A 24,237-nucleotide genomic window follows, 5' to 3' on the forward strand; every position below is an offset into this window, starting at 1 on the left:
GTACATACTAAGGTTAATATATTTCTATGAGCTTCTTTAAAAATTGGTAAGATCTAAAATATCATAGAAAAATTTCAGATTTCAAAACCATTCTTTCACATTAGTTCAGTAATGGTCTCAGAGAGAGAGGAGGAAGGAAAATAGTGAAGTAGGGAGGAACAGAGGAACTGAAATGACACCGGGAAGCAGAACATTCAAAAGAAAAAGCTTCTACAGGGAAAACACAAGTTCATGAAGAGCAAACTGCTCAGGGTATTACTTCAAGAAGAAAGTTCAAGCTTGCTTTTTGAAGTTTCAGATTTCTTATTTATCCTGTTGCGATACTATGATTGATAAGAAATGTATATTTGGTCTTTGTCCAGGATTCCTGGCTCTTAGCTCCCCAAATGTTGGAACTTCTTAAGTGCTAAGAATGACAAAAGTGTCTCTTATTGTGTTAATGAGATGACTTTAGGACCCCACCTAAGGGTGGAGGCTGGTTGCCAGGGGAACCAACCACAGAATTAGAGAGTTGGAACTTTCTGTTTCAACCCCTGAAGGTTGAATCATTCATCAAACGGCCAATGATTTAATCAAACTCATGCTTCTGTAATGAAGCCGCCATAGAAATCTTAAAGGACAGGGTTCACAGAACTTCTGGGTTGGTGAACACGTGGAGATTACAGGAGGAGTGTCACACTGGAAGAGTAGGCAAACTGTGGCACATTTCCCTGTTTCTTGCCCTTCAAATCTCTTCTGTCTGGCTGTTCCTGAGTTACTTTAAAAAATAAAAAAATAAACCAGTGATTGAGGAAGTAGCAAATTAACTGAACCTGAAGAGGGGTCGTGGTAACCTTTGGTTTATAGTCAGTCGTTCAGAAGGAAACAACCTGGACTTTGGACTGGCATCTGAAGTCTAAAGAGGGGTCATGGGAACTCCAATCTATAGTGGTGGGTCAGAGACACAGGTAATAAATAGCCCAGGCTTTTGATTGGCTTAAGAAGTGGGGATAAGGGTGTGGGGCAGTCTTGTCAGATTGAGTCCTCAGTGTGTGGAATTGGATGCCATCTCCAGGTAGCTAGTGTCAGAATTGAGTTGAATCCTATGGCAACCAGCTGATATCAAAGAACTGCTTGGTGTGCTGAAGCATTTCCCTTCTCCCCCTCTTCACGCTGCAATCGGGTCCAGGAACCTAATACACTTGTACAAATGGTGCAGTTAGGTCTTTACCACAGAAGTAACATCTCTGGCCTATGATCTGAACAGATTCCTTTCATATACTCTGGTAGATTGATTTTAATTATTGATTAAATTGTAAGTTTCTATTAATTACATAGACCTAGGTAGTTAAGGCATTGAGATGAATTGTTGGCTACAAAATAACCACTAATATTATGCAGATATACTATCTGCTGTCTGATTGTAAACTTGATATCAGAAGGGAACACTTTGATTCAAGTTCTTCAGTGCTACATGTTGAAGTTTGTATGCTGGATGAGGATAAGTCAGGAGAAAGAGAGTCAGTAAGTCACGGCCAGAAACTCTGGAATTTCTAGAGCTGAGGTAGCAGAGGCTGAGCCATAGCCAGAATTTTCCTCCACAAAGTTTTACTAATATTAGAAATCAATCAGAACAATGTACTAATAAATTAGCACAAAACAGTCTACTAATTTTGAAAATTAATGCCCTATTCTAGAACTGATTTTCCAGAAATTGAGAAATTGTGCCTTGAAGATGATGGGGTTTTCTGCTAACCATCTCATAGAAGTGAAATCTATTTGTAAATATTCTATATATGGTAAATAATATTCTATGTTTTAATTTAAAATTTACATTAGATTTATATCTCTTGGAATTCCTCAACCAAAGAATCCAAAACAAATTAGACTAATATAATTTACATTGATTTAATTTCTTCAATGATTCTCAATAGAAACAATCTGTATATAGACTTACTAGAATAATTAAAAACACCTAAAAAATAAACTAAAAAATATATTATAGAAAACATTAAAAATATATTTTAGAAAACAATGCCTATCAAAAAATTCTGATAAATTAACAGGAAATCATCCTTTTAAAATGATGAATATAGATTGTTACCAGCAAGTAAATCTATAATAATCAATAAATTATATTAAACTCAAGAATAAAAAATACTCATAAAACCTATTACTTGCCATGGGTTTAAGATATTCTTGCATAGAACATAGGATTGGATATAAATGGCACACTTTCCTTCTCTCAGCTTAATGAAACATTTTATATAGTGAAAGCATTGTAAATAATATTTAATATTCCTTATCCAATATAATTTATTCTAGGAAAAATATATACTGTCAATAATGCAAATATTTGTAGAAGGTACAGTTTGATGTAGACGGCTAATCAGTTTCTATTTATTTAAACAGAACCTTTCAGAAAATGTTGCTAGGTTGATCTAAGAATTTATTAAGGACTAATCTGGTTGGTTCCATGACATAAGATTGAAAAATCTTTAGGCTATAATAACAGATTTACTTCCTTCATACTTTTATTATTTTAACTTCAAATAAATGGTTAAAATATAAGTTTCATCAATATGCTAAGTTGTAATTAAAATGCTTTTCTGGCCTAATGATGATTCTGAATTCCACATTATTTATATCTCATCTTATATATAGCAATCATTTCTAAGGTCTATGGCATTTTCTTATTATTCAAAACTAACGAATTTCAGGCCACATAATAGTATTCTTATTCAAGTATTCTGACTAGCAGTAGCAGAAAGATTCAGAATGTATGAAAATGGGGAAAATGTAAGACTTTCAGCACATTGATATGCCCTTTTGGACATCACATCAGAACATCAAAATAGACCAAAAAACATAAAGATGTTCATACTTTAACCCAGTGATCTCACTCTTGAAAAAAGAATGGAATAGATGAGAAGTTGAATGCATATTTCTAACAGCATCTTATAACAAATAATGGAAAACCATCTAGTGGTTAACAGAGAGGAAGTGGTGATTAATGCAATGATAATATCTGAAGTAAAATTTATGATACAACCTTTAAAAATAAAAATAAGACTAGATAGTAACAGAAAAATTTATGATATCTGTTAGTGGTTTGATGTAAAATAGATATTAACATAAGCAAGGATCAAATAGTCATATACAAAATGAAAATAGCTGTTATTAATATTTATTAATTTTAGTATTATTGATATGTCACTTTAAAAATTAAAATACAATAGGTTTACTTATTAATCACAGAATTTCTTTTCTAAGTTCTAGGAGATAATGCTACTAAGTCCAGTTGGAACACAATAAGATCTTTGGATTTTATTTAACTTAGGTGTTCTGATGAATCAGGACCACTATGCGACTCACAGATACTTCAAGGTAGCTTCCAAAGGGGTCTAAAACAACAGCAAAAGGATCACGAAAGGAGGAACCTCCAGGAAAGTCTGGCTTTTTATTTTAGGTGAACATTTTGGCTGTTAGTCTCCTCCAACTCCTTATCACACTACCTATGTCCTCAAAGATTCTTAGAATGTTTAACTTGTTCTATAAATTTTCACACCATATCTTTTAATCCCAATCAGTAGGCTGATTCATGAATGAGATAAGGGAAGTACAGTATTGGAGATCCAAAGGCTGAGGTTTCCAAAAAGGAATTAAGATAAAATTGAAGTAATTAAAAAAAAATTTTTTTTTGTGGCAAAGGTGACAAACTCAAAGGTTACATTAGGGGCCAGATGACAACAGAAACAAGTGCAGCAGGATGGGTATATGTAATTGGCAGTGAGGGGACCTGTGGTAAACTGCAGTTTGCCCTGTGTAAAAGCAGCAGCTACTACAGAGCTCCAGCAAGTTGCTGAAATGCATGAATGCAGACTTAAGCCTGCCAGGATCATTCAAGGGAGACCAGAAATACAGCTGTCCCGGTGAAATCTCTTGAATTTCTAACTGTTGACAACTAACTAGAATTAGCTTTTAATTTTTCATTTATTAGATAGGCTAATAACAGCTGCCTTTGGGCATATTTTGTTTCACAGAATTAAAGTGCACCACCTCTTGACCTATAGTTAACATGTGGGGATTTCCCAAAAGAATGATGTTTATCTGCCAGAAGTCATATTTTCAAATGAGGCCCTTCAGAGAAAAAATAAAAAATATTAGAAAAATGCAAAACAGTGAAGCTAAAATAAGTTGTGAGCATGCTGATAAGCACAAATCAATAAGGGCTTACAAACTATAAGAACATTATATTAAGACCTAAATGTTCCTGAGGAGCAAAACCTCAGAGGATTTTACTTTTATATTTTCAATAATTGAGAAGACATTCTGAGTCACTGCAAAAGGAGATCAGCCCAAAGAGCTTTTCATAAAGATGGCTCCCTTGACTGAAATTATGTTAAAAATGATCAGAAGAAAATGTCAAAATTTGACCAAGACAGAATTGCTAGGAGCTACCAAACTGCAAATAGGACTGTGTGTCTTGCATTGTGCCTGTTGCTAGTTTCCCTTCATCTATCCCATTCCTTCCAACTCTCATTTTTCATCCTTGGCTGCTAAAAAGGGAAGTCCCTGGAGACACCTAAGAAATGACTGTCTGGCTGAGTAAAGAAGGAATCAGGAAGCAAAGTATAAAGATGTTTTTACTTTAACAGTAGGAATTTATCATCATGAAAGTTAGACTCTGTGGATGGGTGGGTGTGAGTAGCTGGAAGGAAGGGGAGAGTTGGTCTATTCAACTCATCATTTGCATCACATGCACCCAAGGAAAAAGTGTTTACCTGGTGGAGCCACGGTTAACCTTTTTTCCTTGCTGAGCCGGTGCCCTTGGATGAATTCACTCATGGAAGGGGGGCCCTTCAGAAGAAATGACTCTGTGGAGGTGGGATCAGGGGGAACTCTTAATAAATTCTGTAGGTAGGAAGCCCCTGAAGTCCTGGGACGGCTCTGATCACAAAGGGAAGGTGAAAATTGTCTTGCAGGAGATCCAAGAAAATACATATAGGAAACAAAAAAGTTTTACTTTAATTACCTTTCAAAGCCTCACCAGTGACAACATTATTTATATTGGCATTTAATTTTTTTAACAAGTAAATCAAGATTTTCACTAAATGTTTAGTTTCCATACCAGGATACAACCCTATTTGGAAATTGTACTGGATACTGGAAAAGAGATTTATTATAGTTAGTCAGTTTGAACCACAAACAGAAAATATTTATATTGTTTGATTCTTAATTGAAAGCTCCTAAAATAAAATTTCACTTTTAACTGAAAAATACAGGGTAAGTAATTCAACATCCAGGACTCTAGAGAAAGGTCATAAAATCAAGCCATTAATAACCTTATGAGTGATTTTTTAAAACAATATTCATATACTAAAAGAAAAAGCACAAAAACCTGCTTTTAAGAAAAACGCTATACATATTCCATTCTATTTGACTGAAATAGAGACATCTTTCAGTCAGTCATCAGTTTTCAGCATATGAACAAAAGCTCCCCTAAAAGAACACATTCATCTTCTTGCCTCATTAGAGAGAAGCTGGTAAATAGCACCATTACCATTCAAATTATCACCCATGTAAAACATAGCTTCATTCTTAATATCCACTTTTCATCTACCAATTTTTAGGTTGGAGGTAAGGGAGAGGCATATTTATGCATACAAGGAACAGCAAACATGTTAACAGACACTTGAAAAGTATATTATGGTTAACCAAGAGATGGGGTGTGGGGGACAGAAACAAATAAACACAATGATCAAAAGGTTTTAATTTGGAAAAACCAACATTGGCAAGGCCCATTTATACACCCACTCCCACTTTTTCTCTTCCTTCCCTTCCTCCATCCTCCACAATAACAGCACATTAATTTTTGCAGTTAACTAAAATCTGGCCACTGCACCATACTATGAAGATCGCTGCATGCATACCTTTTCCTCTGAGTGCCACTGCTGACCCGAATGTTGGGTGTCTGTGGGCCCTGACTATGCAGGAGGTAAGTGTCTATGGTGGGCACGGTGACTGATGCCTCCCCACTTACTTTAGGGCTGCCGATCTTGCTCTTCCCAAGTTTGCCTTTGCTGCGACGGGACTGCTCATGGTCAAACTCTAAGTCCTCCAGCCGCTGGGTCAGGGCGAGTTTTTGCTGGATAGCCATTCGTAACAAAGTGTTTAGAGTCTTCTTTTCATCCTCTGCAGCTGCTAACTGTCTCTGCATCTCATCCAACTGTGTGACATATTCATCACATCTAGAACCACCAACAGAAAAGTGGTCAGGAGAAAATCTTTGTGCAATTAAATCTGGAGCTTCAGTTGAAAGTAATGAATTTTGCTAGGATTTGGAAGTAATGGATGTAATCCCATTACAATGGAAGTAATGGAATAGAAGTAATCTATTTCAGTAGAAAGTTGGAAACAGAGCAGGTTCAATAACTGATAGTTCATCTATACGATGAAGTACATAGGGGGGCATTCTTTCTGTTTTGTTTCGGCCTTGCTGTGAAGCATGCAGGATCTTAGGTCCCTGACCAGGGAACCAGGGATTGAACGTGCACCACCTGCAGTGGAAGCACAGAGTGTTAACCACTGGGCTGCCAGGGAAGTCCTAGGGACATTCTTAATAGGCAGTATCTTAAACTCCAGAGATAGAATTATTGTGAGGGCTGCTCCATGACGCAAAAAAACCAACAGTAAAGTCTCAGGTAATGTACACAGCCTCATAGATGTGTTATAATAATTGTATAGTCTTGCCTGTAGCATAAAAATAATAACAATATTTATAAAGAAAACATGTAGTTTATTTATATTTTTGAGTTCAGATTATAGTTGCTACTGATTTCAACATGGCACATCTGCCTGAACTAGAAACCTGAGTATCTTCAATGATTTCCCAACCAAATGATAAAGCAATAGGTGTCAGAGAAGACCAAGATTTGCAGAGGGTTTGATACAAATATAGTTGGCTTTGTTCAGGTTTGATACTGCTGCACCAGGAGGATAAGCTCAGTGGTCTTTTTTCCACCAAAAGTGACACCTGAGCGAGCACATGTTCATTTGGAATGAAGAATTATTCACACAATTATTCAGAGCTTTTTCTGAGTTTATTTACCCACTAAGAACACTCTTCACAAATCAGAAGATAGTTAATGACTTTCCAGAGTTACCAAATGTATTGTATAAACTTTGAAATTAACACAAGACTTATGGCATTAAAAAAAAAATAGACTTTGTAGTGAAAGAACTTGAGCTCCAGGTGGGTCTCAATATTTTTTAACACTGAATGTCAAGAAGCACAGTAGGAATATTATAAGAAAAATCAGGGCTTAGTAAAATAACATGTGGATTTCGGGACCCTGGATTTATTTTACTTGGTTAGATAACAATATTTTTAAAAATACAATGGAGTAGGCAGTTAATAACCTGAAAAAACAAATTTCTGTGAGAATACATTACTTTGGGGTAATAATTCTTATAGAAGCCAGATCAAGACATTAAGTCAAGTCAAGTCACTCAGTCGTGTCCAAGTCTTTGCGACCCCATGGACTGTAGCCCACTAAGTTCCTCCTTCCATGGGATTCTCCAGGAAAGAATACTGGAGTGGGTTGCCATTTCCTTCTCCAGGGGATCTTCCCGACCCAGGGATCGAACCTTGGTCTCCCGCATTGCAGGCAGACGCTTTAACCTCTGAGCCACCAGAAAAGCCCAAGATCGAGATATTAAATGTCCCTTTAAAATTTTTTTGATTTCCTTTTCAAAGAGGGAGGCGTTATGCATGAAACCCATTCTCCTGTCCCTACCTCCCCATAGAGGCCAGAGGTATGCAAACTCTTCTGTGCTCAGACCAAGAAGTCAGTTCCCTTCAGTTCTCCCATACCCTTGTGGTCTCTTAGGCACTTAGCCTCCTCATTGCCACGTCCAGGAGTCGATCAAAAAGTATGAGCTTGAGCCTTTTCTCTCCTGACACAAAAAGGAAGCTGGACAGATTTCAGGGCCTAGGATTTATTTTTACATTTATATTAGCTATATGCAAGTAATTTACTGAATCTGCAAATAAAGCATAACATAGTTATGCTTTGTGAATTTTATACCATTTGTATCATATAAAATATAGAATTATTTTTATTTTGATACTGAATTGTGACAGCAAAAAGGAAATTGCATCACTATACTGAACATCTCAAGATTTTGAAACCACTGAATCAATACTTTCTTTTTTTGAATCAATACTTTTTGAACAATCATTTCAAGTCTAAAAATAAAATACAGTGGTGCTTCATAACAAAACTGGTGGGGGGAGGTAGTAACTAACATTTGTCTAAATAATTAGTTGGGTAGTATGAAAAATTTGGTGATATATATTATAACATCTTAGAAATCATAATTTAATTCACAGTATATTAAATCTAGGCTTCCCTGGTGGCTCAGTGGTAAAGAATCTGCCTGCTAATGCAGAGACATGGATTCAGTCCCTCAGATGGGAAGATTCCCTGGAGAAGGAAATGGCAACCCACTCCAGTATTCTTGCCTGGGAAATTCCAGACAGAGGAGTCTGACAGGCTACAGTCCATGGGGTTGCAAAAGAGTTGGACACAACTTAGCAACTAAACAAGAACAACATATTAAGTCTAAGTAATTAGCTGATATGATGAATATTAATCTTCATTATGAAGATATCTTTTCATACAAATACTTGCTAATGATAAACACTTTTATGTACACAAAAATAAATGTCAATCGTGATAATGTAATATTTAGCTATTTCAGGAAGTGGGTTTTTCCCCCTTATTGGAGGTTTTGTTTTCCTTGGTCTAATTCTTTTGGGTACAGAAGGCTCTAGAAAAAATCTATTATATTAACTTAAAAACGTTTGTATAGGGAATTCCCTGGAGGGCGAGTGATTAAGACTCTGTGTTTCCACTAATGGGGGCCCGGGTTCGACCCTGGGCTGGGGAACTAAGGTTTTGCAAGCCACGTGGCATGGCCAAAAAAAATAAAATAAAAACACCTTCATGTAAAAGAATTGCTTGATCCAGGGTGTCCAGTAGAGGGCTTTGGAAAACAGCACAAAAGGTTTTATTTTAGATTTGTTAGAGTGGAATCTCATGTATTTACTCTACACTTTGCCTTTTTAGATGACACACTAAATAACACTCATTCTGCAGGAAGATGAACAAATACATTTTAAAGTCTTATCCCCATAAAGGAAAGTGAAGTTGCTCAGTTGTGTCCGACTCTTTATGACCCCACGGACTGCAGCATACAAGGCTCCTCCGTCCATGGGATTTTCCAGGCAAGGGTACTAGAGCGGGTTGCCATTTCCTTCTCCAGAGGATCTTCCTGACCCAGGCATCGAACCCGGGTCTTCCACATCGCAGGCAGATGCTTTACCATTTGAGCCACCAGGGAAGCCATGTACCACACCTTATCCCCATGTACCACACCTAAACTTGCAAGAGAAAAGTGTTACCTTGTTGCAAACATTGCTCTCAGGGATGAGAAAGTTGCTGCATCTTCTTTCAAAGCCTTCAGTTCATTTCTAAGTTTTGTCATAGTTTCAGTCACCATTGCTTTTTCATTTTCATATTTGTTCTTGAGATTAGCTAATGCCACCTCAGCTGTCTAAAGCAGAAAAATGATAGGGCTTACAATTTTCATATCAGGAAAATCTATCATATACATTTCTTCATGCTGGGTCTATTTCTTTCATAAATAAAAAGTAAAATTGTCTAGGTTGAATTTAATATAAACATGAATTTCATATAAACATACTTTGCATATAGGGCAATTTTTTATGTCAAAACATAAATATCAATCTATAATATGGATAAATTGCCCTAGAAACCAGCTGTGAACCAGAGTCATTATCAGTGACTAAGGGAAAGATATATAATAGTTCAGTAAATATTTAATGCAGATTGTTGAGAATATGGGATTTTCAGATATGAATGAATCAAAATGAAACTTTATATAAGAAGGATTTTATCAAGAAGTTAGGGAAGAAGCACATCTTCCAAATGAAATACAACAGAACTCAAATATTCTTGTGTCATCCGTGCACAGTGGATCTGAAACATAATAGAATAAAAGGCACAAGTCATTGCGATTTATAACATGAGTATGACAAACTATAAACCTGTATTGTATATTTAAGGAAAAGAATTAACAAAGAATCAATTCTTTCCTACGTCTTAGTATATAACTTCTTTACTAAATTACAGTCAAATTCTTTTTCACAATCTTCATAGAAGCAGATACGTACATATATATATATATATATATATATATATATATATATGCATGCTCAGTTTCTCCATCATGTCCAACTCTTTGTGATCTCATGGGCTGTAGCCCTCCAGGCTCCTCTGTCCATGGAATTCTCTAGGCAAGAGTGGGTTGCCATTTCCTACTCCAGCTATATATATATATATATATATATGTAAAATTGGATGTGCTACCCAAGCAAGCACCACAATATTGAATGAATTAAAATATTTGTTTGAATTTGGGCATGTTTAAAGTTATTGGAATTAAGAGTGTTTCTAAGTGAGAACTAGCCTGACACAGAGTATGAAATAAAAACAAACAAACAAAAAATGCTGGCCAAATCAATGTATGAAATCAATGTACATTTAGGGACTGCCTGTTTGAAGCATAGCCTCCATGGTATTCATACTGAAGCCAAACTAGAAACACACCATTTTTACAAACTACTAACTACAGTTTTTCAGAGTATGTAAAATATTCAATGCTAATGAAAAAAGCTCATCACTAATGAAAAAACCCACTAGTAACAGGATTTCCCAGAAAGACTACCATGGTTTCTTAGCATTTCTTTTCGTGCTTCAAGTGGATAGCTTCAACTTTCTTATACAAAGTGCCAATCCACCCATAGAGATAGATTCTTTTTTAAATTAAAACAATGTTAGGATAGCAGTGTAGTTGGTTAATGTTTTTATTCTAAAGTCATAACTTAATAGCTTTAAAAATTTCTATTGTTAACATAACAATAATTTTGATAGAATTTAACTTTAGATTAAAAGAAGTTACTCATAAAATACTTCAGTATGTTCTGTAGTGCTGTAACTCAGTGGAATCTTTAGAAACATTATACATTCAGAAAGTTATCCATAATGCAGAAATCAACCTGGGGACAATGGGAGCTGTTTAAATTTTTTAAAAATTTACACACAAAATCATTAAGAACAGAGAGTGAAGTTGTGAAAATGTAGATGTAACGAGTTTGTAAGCATGTGGAAGCACATGGTCAGTTATCTAAGAAGAGAAGAGAAGAAAGTGACGGTAGAGCAAGATCTGAAATAGAAGTACAAAGTCATTTATTATTTGTGAAAAATGCCCCAAAGGACTCAGGATCGTTTGTAGATTTTTGTTCACAAGACTGCACAAAGCTTTTTGGAATTGAGGAAGTCTAAGACCCATTAGCAGACTTGCTGACATCTGCATTTACCACATTCTCCTGAAGTTTATTTTTTAAACAAAAAAATCTTGTTTCTAGCCACAGAGATCTAGATCTAGGATTCATTAGTTACTTTCTTTGCAATGTTCCCATAAATTGGATTATAGTATATCCAATATCAAACTGTAATTATCTGTTCAACTCTGACATCCCCATAAGTCTGTGAATCCTTTCCTGGAAGGCAGGGACCATGTACTGGCCTTCTTTGAATCTTTGGCATTCATCATAGCATAGTAGTATACAGAGGGTCCTTTCTAAACATTTATTTATTTCATCAGAAGACACTGTGCTTACAAAAAACCCTAAGATATATGAAAAGAGTTATAAAGAATGCAGAACACTTAATAAAAACAGGATCCTCTTTTTTTCCTCTATGACAGAATTCTTAGCTTAGCCTTAACGATAAACATTCCACAATGTCTAAATATAGTGGATGTTCTCTGTAGATACCTCAGCCATTCATGGCACACAGCATCACAGCAATAGCCCTAACATCATTAAAATGTAAACTAAAGGCATGGCTAGAAATGTGTTTACATTTAATTTACTGAGGCCATATGGGATGTGACAGTAATGTAATGCAAATAGTACCACAAACCACTGTGAAAATTAAAATTCACCCAGAAATGCTTTGTACTGCTCTTAATTCCTACAGCACTGTTTACACCACTCTAAGGTGCTTGATGATTGGTCCTATCTTGTAAACAGTTACAGGCATATGCTGAAATTCTACTAGATTACTAATCACTTATTTTTGCATCCCTACTTACTAACTGCCATGAAATATGCAATTAGTGAATGCTTATTTGACAAATTCTCTTGGTTGATCAATCATGCTTACCTATACATCTATGTCAGTTAAACATTTCAATACTTGTATTATAGACCTCCAAATTATACCAACAGGTTTATGGTAACTGAAGACAAAGAGGGTAGAAAGCTTCATTGTAGATACCCATTTAAATGCAAACAGAAAAGGACGTCTGAATCTGAAATTAACTTTCACTTTCCAACACTGCTGCTGCTACTGCTGCTAAGTCGCTTCAATCGTGTCCGACTCTGTGAGAGTGGAGCAGCTCATCAGGCTCCACTGTCCCTGGGATTCTCCAGGCAAGAACACTGGAGTGGGTTGCCATTTCCTTCTCCATTCCAACACTAGTATTGTTTACATTTGCAAGAAGGTATTTGATGCTCTGTTGCTTTTCTTTATTGATATTCTTTATTCACCACTCTTTTCAAAGGTGTTTGTCAAGTCTCACTTTCCAGAGAAACTAGACGGAGGTTAAAAATATCTTCCCACCTGTATTTCACAGCACTGTCACTCAGGTAAAGTTTGAGGGAAAAACACAAATACAGACATCAAAGAGATCTAGGAGTTGGTAGAATCATGTGGTAGCATTCCTGCTTATGTCCTAAGGACAAGATCTATGATTAGGAAATTTTTTCTACTTTTTAAGCTGTGACTCAGGTGAATTAACATTCCAAGTGGAACTAAATTTCAGATAAGTGGTCACTGACAGAGTTAGTGCATAATTTATTTTCTCTCTCTGCCTCTCTCTCTGCTCCAACTGCCTACCAGAGAGCCTTGCCAGCCTATTCTGCATCCCTCCATCTCCCTTCTCTACTCAATGATTGCTGGGCTCCAGGTAAGTACCGCCGGGACTGCCTTTCTACATATGCACCTGGATTTTCTCTGTTCCTGCTTTAAATTCCTCACTTCTACCTTAGTAAGGCAGCGCTACTCTCCTGTCTCATCCATTCATGCACTTCAGGGAAACTATTACGTTCCGATCTGGCTCTGATCACAGTTCATTTTATTTCTCTGCTGACCGGGAATCTGAACTCTCATCCTGATGGTAGTAATAGTAGTGTTAGTCACTTAGTCGTGTCCGACTCTTTGTGACCCCATGGACTGTAGCCCTCCAGGCTCTTCTGTCCATGAAATTCTCTAGGTAAGAACACAGGAGTGTGTTGCCATTTCCTTCTCCTATCCTCATGGTAGTGGATACTAAAAGCATTCAGGCATAAACTAAAGTGTTGGCTAGCATAGCTCATCAGTAGAATGAGATCACCTGTTTGTTGGCTTTCAGCACTGCTCTCAGTGTGGCGATCTGCTCCCGTTTGGTGCTCAGTAGGGACTTGAGCTTGAGGATCTCTTCCATTAGGGCTTCCTTGTCTTTATCGATCATGGGGGCCAGTTCCCGTGCTGCAGCTCTTTGACGAGACAGTTGCAAGGACCGGTCCACAGCTTTCTGCAGATGTTTGATTTGGTCCCGGATTATGGCATTAAGGTTATAGATATTCATTGGCTCTTTGCGAATGTCACTTGTATCTAATACTGGAGATGATGGTGGGGCAGTAATAACAGGAGAGACGGTGGGGGTCTTAGTTGGACTTGGTTCTTTGCTGGCCTCTGTGTTTTCTTTTGAAACTGGTTCAGGTGAGGTCCTTGTTTCTACCGGGGATGACACACCCCGCCTGACCAACCGTGGAGACAAAAGTCCCCTGGGATCATCCGGGCCTTTCAGGCTGCCACTACGGGTGACTCTACTTTGCCTGTAGTAGTCCAACATGACCCTGTTAGGGGTTTCATTATTACACAGACATACATGATGGTAAAGCTGAGCAAGCTCCTCACTAAATGTCACCAATTCATCCTGGGCTGTATTAAGGGTACTGTGATTTTCATTGGCGATGCTGGTCATCTTTTGCAACTCATTCTCCATGTGGGCCATCTTCTCTCCACTCTCCTTGGTGGTCTTCTCAAGGCTTGTAACCTGCTCATCATACATTTGGATCTTACTCTCATACTTGGCCTTCTCTTCGGTATAGTTTTCTATAGATTTATTATATTTCTCCTTTAAGGCCTTAATTTCAGCTTTCAAATCGATCACCTCAGTTACTGCCACCCTGTATTTGCATTCAAGGATCTCTAAGCCATTGATGTCCACCTCATAGTCATGGGCCTCCTCCCCTGAGTCCTGGCCCTTTTCCCCATCTAGCTCCTTGAGCTCCTTGCTGCTCTGCAGGCCCCTCATGGCATTAACATGCTCCGTGAGCCGGTGCACCCGTTCGTGCTGCTCCGTCAGTGCCCCCTTGGTGTGTTCCAGCTGTGTCTGTGACTCCTGGAGATTGGCCAGAAGAATGGCCTTTTCCCGTTCTACCTGCAATGGTAAAAGAAAGTCTTTGAGTGACTTCAAGGCAATGCCAGTGATGAACTTGACCTATTCACATTTGGACATATACACATTTAAAAAATGCAGAAGAGACAATATTCCCATTACTACAAATTGAATTGGAGTGTGTTTTCTTATTTCAGTTCTGGTAGGTCAATCAATCAAAAGGTACATCATTCCAAAAGAATTATGCTCTGTATATTTACCTATCCAAATTCTTATGCCTTATACACAAGTAAATCTGGGTAAGCTTCAGTTTGATAATCTATAAAATGAGCATAACAACCCTTGTCTCCTAGGGACGTTTGGGTGATTCAGTAAGACAGTGAACTTAAAGATCAAGGTATTATAATGCTGGGCTTCCCTGATGACTCAGTGGTAAAGAATCCACCTGCCATTGCAGGAGATACGGGTTCTATTCCTGGGTCAGGAAGATCCCCTGGAGAAGGAAATGGCAACCCATCCCAGTATTCTTGTTTGGGAAATCCCATGGACAGAGGAGTCTGGTGGGCTACAGTCCATGGCGTCACAAAGAATTGGACACCACTTGGTGACTAAAAAACCACAACAATAATTATAACGTTAGATCTTATTAACATTTGGGTAACTGTGGTCCAGTTCCCATACCTAAATGGTTCTACATGACAAACACATTTATTTTACAAATTTGTATTTGTATATGCAAAAATAACTCATCTCAGAGTTAGGATACATTTGAATACAAATCCTCTTAGCTGGGTTTCATTAGATACAACAGACTGTATTTGTATATAGCTGAAGATGAACTGATTTAGTCAGACTACTAAGCAATAATTTCAAGTGAAAATCCATATGGTATTTGATGAAAAGTCAAGACATTTGAATTTTTGATGATAAAAGAGACGGAAAATCTCAATTGTTGGTATTGTACACAATCTCAGTGAAATGGATTGTTTCAGGAGCTTAGCACCTCCAGAAAACATCAGATAGAACACTGTCTCTGTCATATATATATGCTCCACATACAGTACTAATTTCCACACTTAATATATTTCTGGTGGAATCTTTTGAATAGGGAATGATATCCAAATTTTATACACACATACACACATATGTATATGTGTGTGTGTATATTTTTTCTGGACAATAAGGTTGCTCTGCCCTCTTCCAAAAAAAAGATAACTAAATTGTGGATAATTTTGTATAACTCTGGCATTACATTTTCACTCAGCTATTGAGGCTTGAAGTACTACTGAGGCTTGAAGTACTAAATTGTATTTGAATTTCAGAGCAGAGTTTAAACTATTTAAAATACATGGTGCTTTGAATTATTAAATGCAAAGCACTTTAAAGTTTAAAATTACTATTCATTTTAATTGTATATTTTAATCTCCATTTGTGAAGAACTTATTCAAGAGAGACTTGCTGAGTTAATTATAGTCTTCTATAATTATATATATAAATAATACATAATCTGCAGTGACTAAGAACATTTGCTTTATTTCTCTTCCTAAAATCTCTATCTTCTATCTGAAACTGAAGATTTTATTTTGTGTAGTAGGGCTGGTTGTTTTGCCAGAAAACCTGAATGAGTAATTGTTTGGCCACATGGCATGCAGGACCTTAGTTCCCTGACTAGGGATTGAACCTGTTTACCCTGAAGTGGAAGCACAGAGCCCTAACCACTGGACAACCAGGGAAGTCCCATCCCATAGAAATTATTTTTAATTTCACTGAGTGTTTACTTTTAAATAAACACATTAACATGTATCAAGTACTGATAAATTCTTTTGTGAAGGAACAAAAGAAAAGACAGCGGAATTTGCTCATTAATATTAGGACTTTCACAGGAAGAGAAATAAAAGCTGTTCTATGAGTTATTAACCTCCATAAAGTCTTTATCCTGGTTATCTGACTCTCAATTTGACACCTGAATGACTGGTGTGATTTTTGTAATGGGATACATAGTAGGGCTTCCCAGGTGTGGTAAAGAACCTGCCTGTCAATGCAAAAGACAGAAGAGACTTGGGTTCAATCCCTGGATTGGGACGATCCCCTGGAGGAGGTCATAGCAACCCATTCCAGTATTCTTGCCCGGAGAATCCCATTCCTGAGGGGCCTGGCAGGCTATGGTCCATAGGGTCACAAAGAGTTGGACATGACTGAAGCGACTTAGCATACAAATAGTATGAGTATGCAAAACAGAATTCAGAAATAAATAATTTATTCTTCTCTGCTTGAAGTGAAGCAACCCTGGCAAATCTGCGCCCTGAGAAACAAGAGCATGAGAGCTATGAAAACAGATCAGCCCAGAACCAAGAAACTGAGGAGAGGGAATCTAGTAGTTGGGAAAGAAGGGAATATATTTTGGACAGTGTGGTGAGACAGAATCTCTTCCTCTCTCTTTCTGTCTTTCTCTCTCTCACACACACTCACACACATGTATATGCAAGTTAGTAAGCTGGACAAAGACTCGAAAAAAAAAAAAAGGGGTTGGGGGAGGGGAGGGACTTTTTCAAGTCATTTTAAGAGCCAGTATTACTCTGATACCAAAACCAGACAGAGAAAAGAAAACCCCAGGCCAGTGTCTCTTATGAATACAGACAAAAATCTTGAACAAAATACTTGCAAACTGAATCCAGCAACATATAAAAAAGGGCTAGAAAACATGACCAAGTTGGGTTCTTTTTGGTGTAATGAATTGACTGTGGTGATGACTGTACAACTGTGTGATTTACTAAAAAACACTGAATTATACTCTTTAAATGGGTGGATTGTGTGAATAATCACCATAAAGCAGTTCTTAAAAAAAAACTGTATAGACTCATCCCTTGTTGTTCAATCATGGATGATTTTATTATGTTTATTGGTGGATGGTTTAAAAAAAAGTAAGACTTCTGAGAAATATGTTTGCCTAAAGCTTATTAAAGGTAATCTTTAACTGTAAAGTTTATAATAGTTTGACAACTTAAGCTGTCAACTTTGTCCTAGGAAACTGTATTTGTCACATTATGTTTTAAAAACCAGGAACTGACCAATCTTATCTTAATTAATTTCATCTCATAAATATTCTGTGAGTCTTTGTTAAACACAGATAATTGATTGGTTTGACTCTCTTTCTGTGTAGCAACTCTACTTCCAAGGCTTTTGACTTTGAGCAAATGACATAATATATTTGTGCCTCAGTATCCCTGTCTGTAAAATGGGATAACACCATATACCTCTTAGCTGTTATAAACACCCACCAATAAAGCAAACATACATAAATTGCTTTGAACTCTTTGGAGACATACATAAAATTTTCATTACTATAGGGAAAGTTAAAATTACCTTTAACAACCTGTATCTGAACACAATATGAATTGTGATTTCTTCCACATCCAGAAGGAAACAATAAAACTTATTAATTTCAATTTTACAGAAATATTACTGTTTTCTCACATGACACGTGAAATTACATAGCTAGAATGATATTGAAGAAAACAATCCAGAGTTTCTCCTGTTTAGTCTGACTCTGTGTGATATGAAGTTGAGTTCAGTTCAGTTCAGTTGCTCAGTCGTGTCCTACTCTTTGCGACCCCATGGACTGCAGCACGCCAGGCTGCATGAACAGAAGTTCACAGTGAACAGAGGTTATTTATCAAAGGTACAAATTTTAGCACAAGCATACAGACTCCTTTAATAGATTATATTATTTAGTGTTCCCAGGCAGGATCTACTTATTTTCATTCTAATAAAATGAATTAAGCTACTTGTCACTGGGAATTATTATTATACTCTATTTGAAATAATTGAGTTTTGTCAGTGATCCAATTTCGGGAGTCACTATTTACATTGTAGTCAGTATAGGTTTTTGTATTTATTATTACCATTTCCCAGCAGATGGCAGTATGATACCTTGGAAAAAAACAAAAAAGGCCTACTTCCTCAAGATATAATACTGCCATCTCCATCTGCTGGGAAATGGTAATTATAAATATAAAGGGGATCTCCCCTACCTGCCCCCAACCCTCGCCATTTCCAAGCAAGGTATCATAGAGACTAGTGATGGGGGCTAATTTATTACCTTCCCCTTTGTAAATGCACCTCAGAGAAGTAAAGCAATTCACCCAACATTCCTGATACCCACAGCTGAAACACAGGGTTTTTTTTTTCTTTTCAGAAAGAAGTTAAGTAAATACTGTTAGATGGGAAAACAATTTATATGCACAGATGGAATCTTATAAGTTAAGAAAAAGAGGATAGGCTTTGACTCAGGCCTGCTGTTTTCAAAGGGTTTCTTTAACCCTAAGAAAGAAAATCTTAAAAGCTGCATATTCCTTGGTAGAGGGTGTTACATCCCTGTCTCTGCCCTTCTACAAATGAAATTAAATTTGTTTTTCACTTGTGAATCTGTTTTCACTTTAATTATTAGACCAGCCAAAGAACCTAGAAGGGAAGAGGGGAAATCTTTTCCGTCCCTACACTTTCTATAGTCAGAATATTTAATTTCAAAACACATCTGGCCCGAAGTGTTTCAGATGGCCATAGTGAAAGTGCATTTATTGCCTCCTCTGAATGTCCAAAACAATGATACTGACACAGTATGTGTTACAAGGGGCTGAGAAATGGAATACTTCCTGTCATATCAAGAAACAAAAGATGTCACAGCCATCAGCGATTGTACCCACAACTCAGATGAACTGGTGAGCCCTGAGGGAACTCAGGAAGGAAAGAATACCTGCTATCTAGCAGCCATCAGACTGCAGCCACTTCCAACAGTGAACCCTGAGAAAAGTCAGGATGTGAAAGCAGAGGATACCGGCCCCAGACAGCTGAGGTGCATATCAAAGGAATGATTTCAGTGAGCCCAGCCTCTTGCATCTTCCCTTACATGGAAAAGTGCTAAATTCCTTGAGATATCTGGTTTTCCTTTAATCAACAATAATCTTTTGACATTCAGACCATTTGCCCTTTATTGCAAAACTTCTGTATAACTTGGCTCATTCCCTTGCCTCTTCAGAGCAATTCTTTCAGGGTTACCTTTAATGATGCTTCCCAGGCTTGAAGTCCTAAAAATTGTCGCTGTATAAAACATAACTCTCAACTTTTGAGAGGCTCAGTTGGTAAAGAATCCGCCTGTAATGAAGGAGACCTGGGTTTGATTCCTGGATTGGGAAGATCCCTGGAGAAGGGAAAGGCTGCCCACTCCAGTATTCTGACCTAGAGAATTCCATGGACTGTATAGTCCCGAGGGTCGCAAAGAGTCAGGCATGACTGAGCGAATTTTACTTCCTTCACTAAATGTTATTAGAATTGCCATTTTATTTTCAAGGCTTATTCACATCAGTGCCAACTGCAATAACTTCTAGGTAACGTCTACTGTAATGTTTATATAATTTACAGGAATTAAACAAAGAAACACACAGCTAAGGAAAAGTTCAGATTATAAAGAAATTATGCACAAGAGTATACGTTCTGCTATACTTGTATTCAACAGTTCAAATGAGATAAGTTCTTACAAAAAATGCTGATTACAAGAAAAACAGGTGTTCACTTTACTTACAACAAAATTAGAAGTTAGTGTTCCTAGGGTGAGACTGGAAGCTTCAAATTCATTCCTGTGTTAAGCCTGGCTTTTTAACTAAATTAGAAGCATACTTTGGGAATAAAAGGCCCTATGCATGTCCCTCTACAGCTTAACAAATTGTCACATCAATTAAGCGCCCATGAAAGATTCAAAGGTACAAAGTTTTCTCATATCCTAAAGAATAGTTTACCCAGCCAAGTTTTTCTCACTCTAACTTTTTGCTGAATGAATATCTCTTTTCAGACTGTTTCATACTCTGAGTTTTAGCTGTCACCTTTCTGTATTCCTACCAGCGACGACATTACTCCCATGTGAGATTACAATCCTTGAGCTAATCACCCGTAGTAACAGTTAATAATAATAATAGTTAAATAAATGGAGTGGTTAACAAATTAAAGATACTGTGGAGTTGAAATAGTGATAATAGTTCATAATTATTGAGCATTTATCATGTGTTTGGCCTTGTTCTAAGCACTCTATGTACATTAATTCATAAATTCATGACACTTTGAGGAAAGTAAAATGTGTCCCAATTTTATGCGAGAAAAAGCTGTCCTTCTAAGAATGACTCTCAACTAGAGTCTGACCCTTGGGACATCTGAAAAGTGTGGGACTTTTTGGTCAGTACATCTATGAGGAGAGGTAACTACATTTAATGGTTGGGAGCAGAGATGCTAAACCTCCTGTAAATCATCAGCCAGGCTCAGACAATGAGGAACTACCCCATCACAAAAGCTTCAAGGTGGTTCCCACTGAGAACCACTCTCTTACTGAGAACTTGTTCTCCAGCATTCTTTTATTAAACTACTCTTCTCTTTTGGACTTTTGTATTTCCCAGCTCAGATGATATTTAGTATTACATAAAACTGAGAACAACTCTGAGCCTTCAACCAAATAGGTGATCTGGTTGAAAACTTTAAAGCTCTTTTACATGTAAAACCCCTACTTCCTTATATATTTTACACACTATCACCAAAATAAAAAGAAGCAAAAGCTTCCATTCAGTAACCTTTCATCCTAAAGCAACAAACATGATAGTTTCAGAAAAAATTTTACATTAATTCTATTCAGTTTGAGGGCATACATTCTTATAAATACATGTCACATAAAGTTTTTTTTACAAGGAAATATGTTTTTTTATTCACTTGCATATATTAGTGTAAACTAATAGAAAAGTATTAACTACACGGAACTGGACTTTGCAGCCAATTAAATCTTTAAGAAATTAATTTTCTTCCAGTGTCTATATTTTCTTACCTTGATTGAAACTGAACACTGAGAAAACAAATTCTCACTAATTATCTTTCAGCAGCTAAAAGCACTGGGCAGGTAAAGTTAAAAGTAAAAGGCTATGTTAACTCTTGATATAGTATTAAAAATGAGTCTATCATATTAATTTCATTGGTTCTCTAGTCTCATTTCTTTCTGCTAACTACATTTTCAGTCATCATTTCTATAGATGCAGAAAATTATAAGCCCTGTTTGCTATAAAAATAAGTGATTGCCAGAGTCTTAAGGCCTCTAAAAACCAGCTTTATGCAAAGAACCTTGGCAGGATAACAGACTGAAGAATAAGTCTTAAACTCATCACCTGATCATCAAAAAAGCAAGAGAGTTCCAGAAAAACATCTATTTCTGCTTTATTGACTATGCCAAAGCCTTTGACTGTGTGGATCACAATAAACTGTGGAAAATTCTGAAAGAGATGGGAATACCAGACAACCTAACCTGCCTCTTGAGAAATCTGTATGCAGGTCAGGAAGCAACAGTTAGAACTGGACATGGAACAACAGACTGGTTTCAAAAAGGAAAAGGAGTATGTCAAGGCTGTACATTGTCACCCTGCTTATTTAACTTCTATGTAGAGTACATCATGAGAAACGCCGGGCTGGATGAGGAATGAGCTGGAATCAAGATTGCTGGGAGAAATATCAATAACCTCATATATGCAGATGACACCACCCTTATGGCAGAAAATGAAGAAGAACTAAAAAGCCTCTTGATGAAAGTGAAAGAGGAGAGTGAAAAAGTTGGCTTTAAAGTCAACATTCAGAAAACAATCATGGCATCTGGTCCCATCACTTCATGGGAAATAGATGGGGAAACAAGAAAACAGTGTCAGACTTTATTTTTCTGGGCTCCAAAATCACTGCAGATGGTGATTGCAGCCATGAAATTAAAAGACGCTTACTCCTTGGAAGAAAAGTTATGACCAACCTAGATAGCATATTCAAAAGCAGAGACATTACTTTGCCAACAAAGGTCTGTCTAGTCAAGGCTATGGTTTTTCCTATGGTCATGTATGGATGTGAGAGTTGGACTATAAACAATGCTGAGCACTATGAATTGATGCTTTTGAACTGTGGTGTTGGAGAAGACTCTTGAGAGTCTCTTTGACTGCAAGGAGATCCAACCAGTCAATCCTAAAGGAAATCAATCCTGAATATTCACTGGAAAGACTGATGCTTAAGTTAACACTCCAATACTTTGGCCACCTGATGTGAAGAGCTGGCTCATTTGAAAAGACCCTGATGCTGGGAAAGATTGAAGGTGGGAAGAGAAGGGGATGACAGAGGATGAGATGGTGGGATGGCATCACGGACTCAATGGGCATGAGTTTGAGTAAACTCTGGAAGTTGGTGATGGACAGGGACACCTGGCATGCTGTGGTCCATGGGGTAGCAAACAGTCGGACATGACTGAGTGACTGAACTGAACCGAACTGAATCACCTGACAAGCTGGTTGAACTGGATTCCTGGCTCAGTAGATCTGTGAAGAACCCAACAACTGTCTCCTAAAAAGCCCCCACATGATGGTGGCTGTGGTGATGCTGTTCCTCAGACAACATTTCCATTATCACAGGATTAAGGTATGGTCATGAGGCAAGACTCTACACTAGCAACAGAAAGCCATTTCACAGAGACATAAGCTTAAAGACTGGGACTCTCCCCAAGATGTTTGATTTGAAGATGCTAAAAATTTAAGGCTTAGCTCAAGTATGAGTAAGAATGCCTTGCTTTCAGATTTATACCTCTTCTGTATTTTTAATCATACAATATCCTAGCTAGTTTATATATAGAAAATCCTTCTTGTCTTTTAGAGCTTAAAATACTGTTGTGAAGTATAACCATTAATCTTGAATATATACATAGAGTTGCTTGTGACAGGAAACTTCATTTTGTATCATTTTTCCCATATAAAGTTTTTGAATTTTTTTTGTGAGAAATGCGTCAAGATGCCATCTTTCTCCCTTCATACTCAATTGCCATCTAATTTATCTAAGAGATAAATTTCATAAAACAATGTAAATGAGAGATTCCTTTAACACCACTTTTGTATCTTGCTAAAATATTGTGCTTTCAAAGTGGCTAGTTAAAGAATATTAAAAAAAAAAAATTGGGAAGTAAAATATGACAATAAGAAATCCCACAGCATGCTACACATAACTTCCAGAAAAGTCACTAAACAAGCCCTAAACAAAATTCTTACCTGCATAAGTTGCTGCTTCAATTTCTGTATTTCTGAAATGTTCAGCTCACTGAACAAGTCAGAAACAGGGTGGAGAGACTCTCCTTTCCTTAAAGTGGGAGTCCGATAGTCTCCATTCAGTTTCACAAGGGGCCCATGGATATGTCCATTCATTTTGTCATCATTGTTGGGTTCACTCCCATCCTCAGCAAACTTGAGCCCATCAACTGAGATGCTGATATGGTTATCATTGAGGGTGATGTACTGGGAGAGCTCCTTCCGCAGGCTGTTCTTTTGCTCCCTTTCATTTTTTAAGGTCTCAAGGGCTTCTTCCAGTTGGTGCTCAGCGATCTCTTTCAACCGGATGGCATCTTCCAGTTGGCTGTTCAGCAGCACTGTCTCCTCCTCAAATCGCTTAATCTCATGCTTTAAGCCTTCATATTCAACCTGAATCAGATAGGATAAAGAAGATTCATAAAACTAAAATTTGGGTCTTACAAAACTGCCATTAAACACGCTAGTGGACCTAACATTTAAAAAATTAAAAGTCTACAAAATAAATCTAAAAAGCATGTGATATATATACATT

At 37.1% G+C, this 24,237-nt stretch overlaps 1 protein-coding gene across 4 annotated transcripts in view; it reads right to left on the reverse strand.

Annotated features, from left to right (window-relative positions):
* BICD1 (BICD cargo adaptor 1) overlaps nt 1-24,237 on the reverse strand; it is a 253,448-nt gene that overhangs the window by 28,929 nt on the left and 200,282 nt on the right. For 2 of the 4 annotated variants that reach the window (XM_069585375.1, XM_069585373.1), the window contains exons 4-7: nt 23,670-24,095; nt 13,528-14,619; nt 9,449-9,600; nt 6,023-6,230 (exon numbers count right to left, since the gene is read on the reverse strand). In XM_069585375.1, coding sequence (XP_069441476.1) covers nt 6,023-6,230; nt 9,449-9,600; nt 13,528-14,619; nt 23,670-24,095 — 1,878 coding nt within the window. Of the gene's footprint in view, nt 1-3,672; nt 4,958-5,912; nt 6,231-9,448; nt 9,601-13,527; nt 14,620-23,669; nt 24,096-24,237 lie in introns of those variants that run through there. The other 2 variants (XM_069585376.1, XM_069585374.1) reach the window with 2 other exon arrangements.

The sequence above is a fragment of the Ovis canadensis genome, chromosome 3 (assembly GCF_042477335.2).
Source record: "Ovis canadensis isolate MfBH-ARS-UI-01 breed Bighorn chromosome 3, ARS-UI_OviCan_v2, whole genome shotgun sequence".
NCBI lineage: Eukaryota > Metazoa > Chordata > Mammalia > Artiodactyla > Bovidae > Ovis > Ovis canadensis.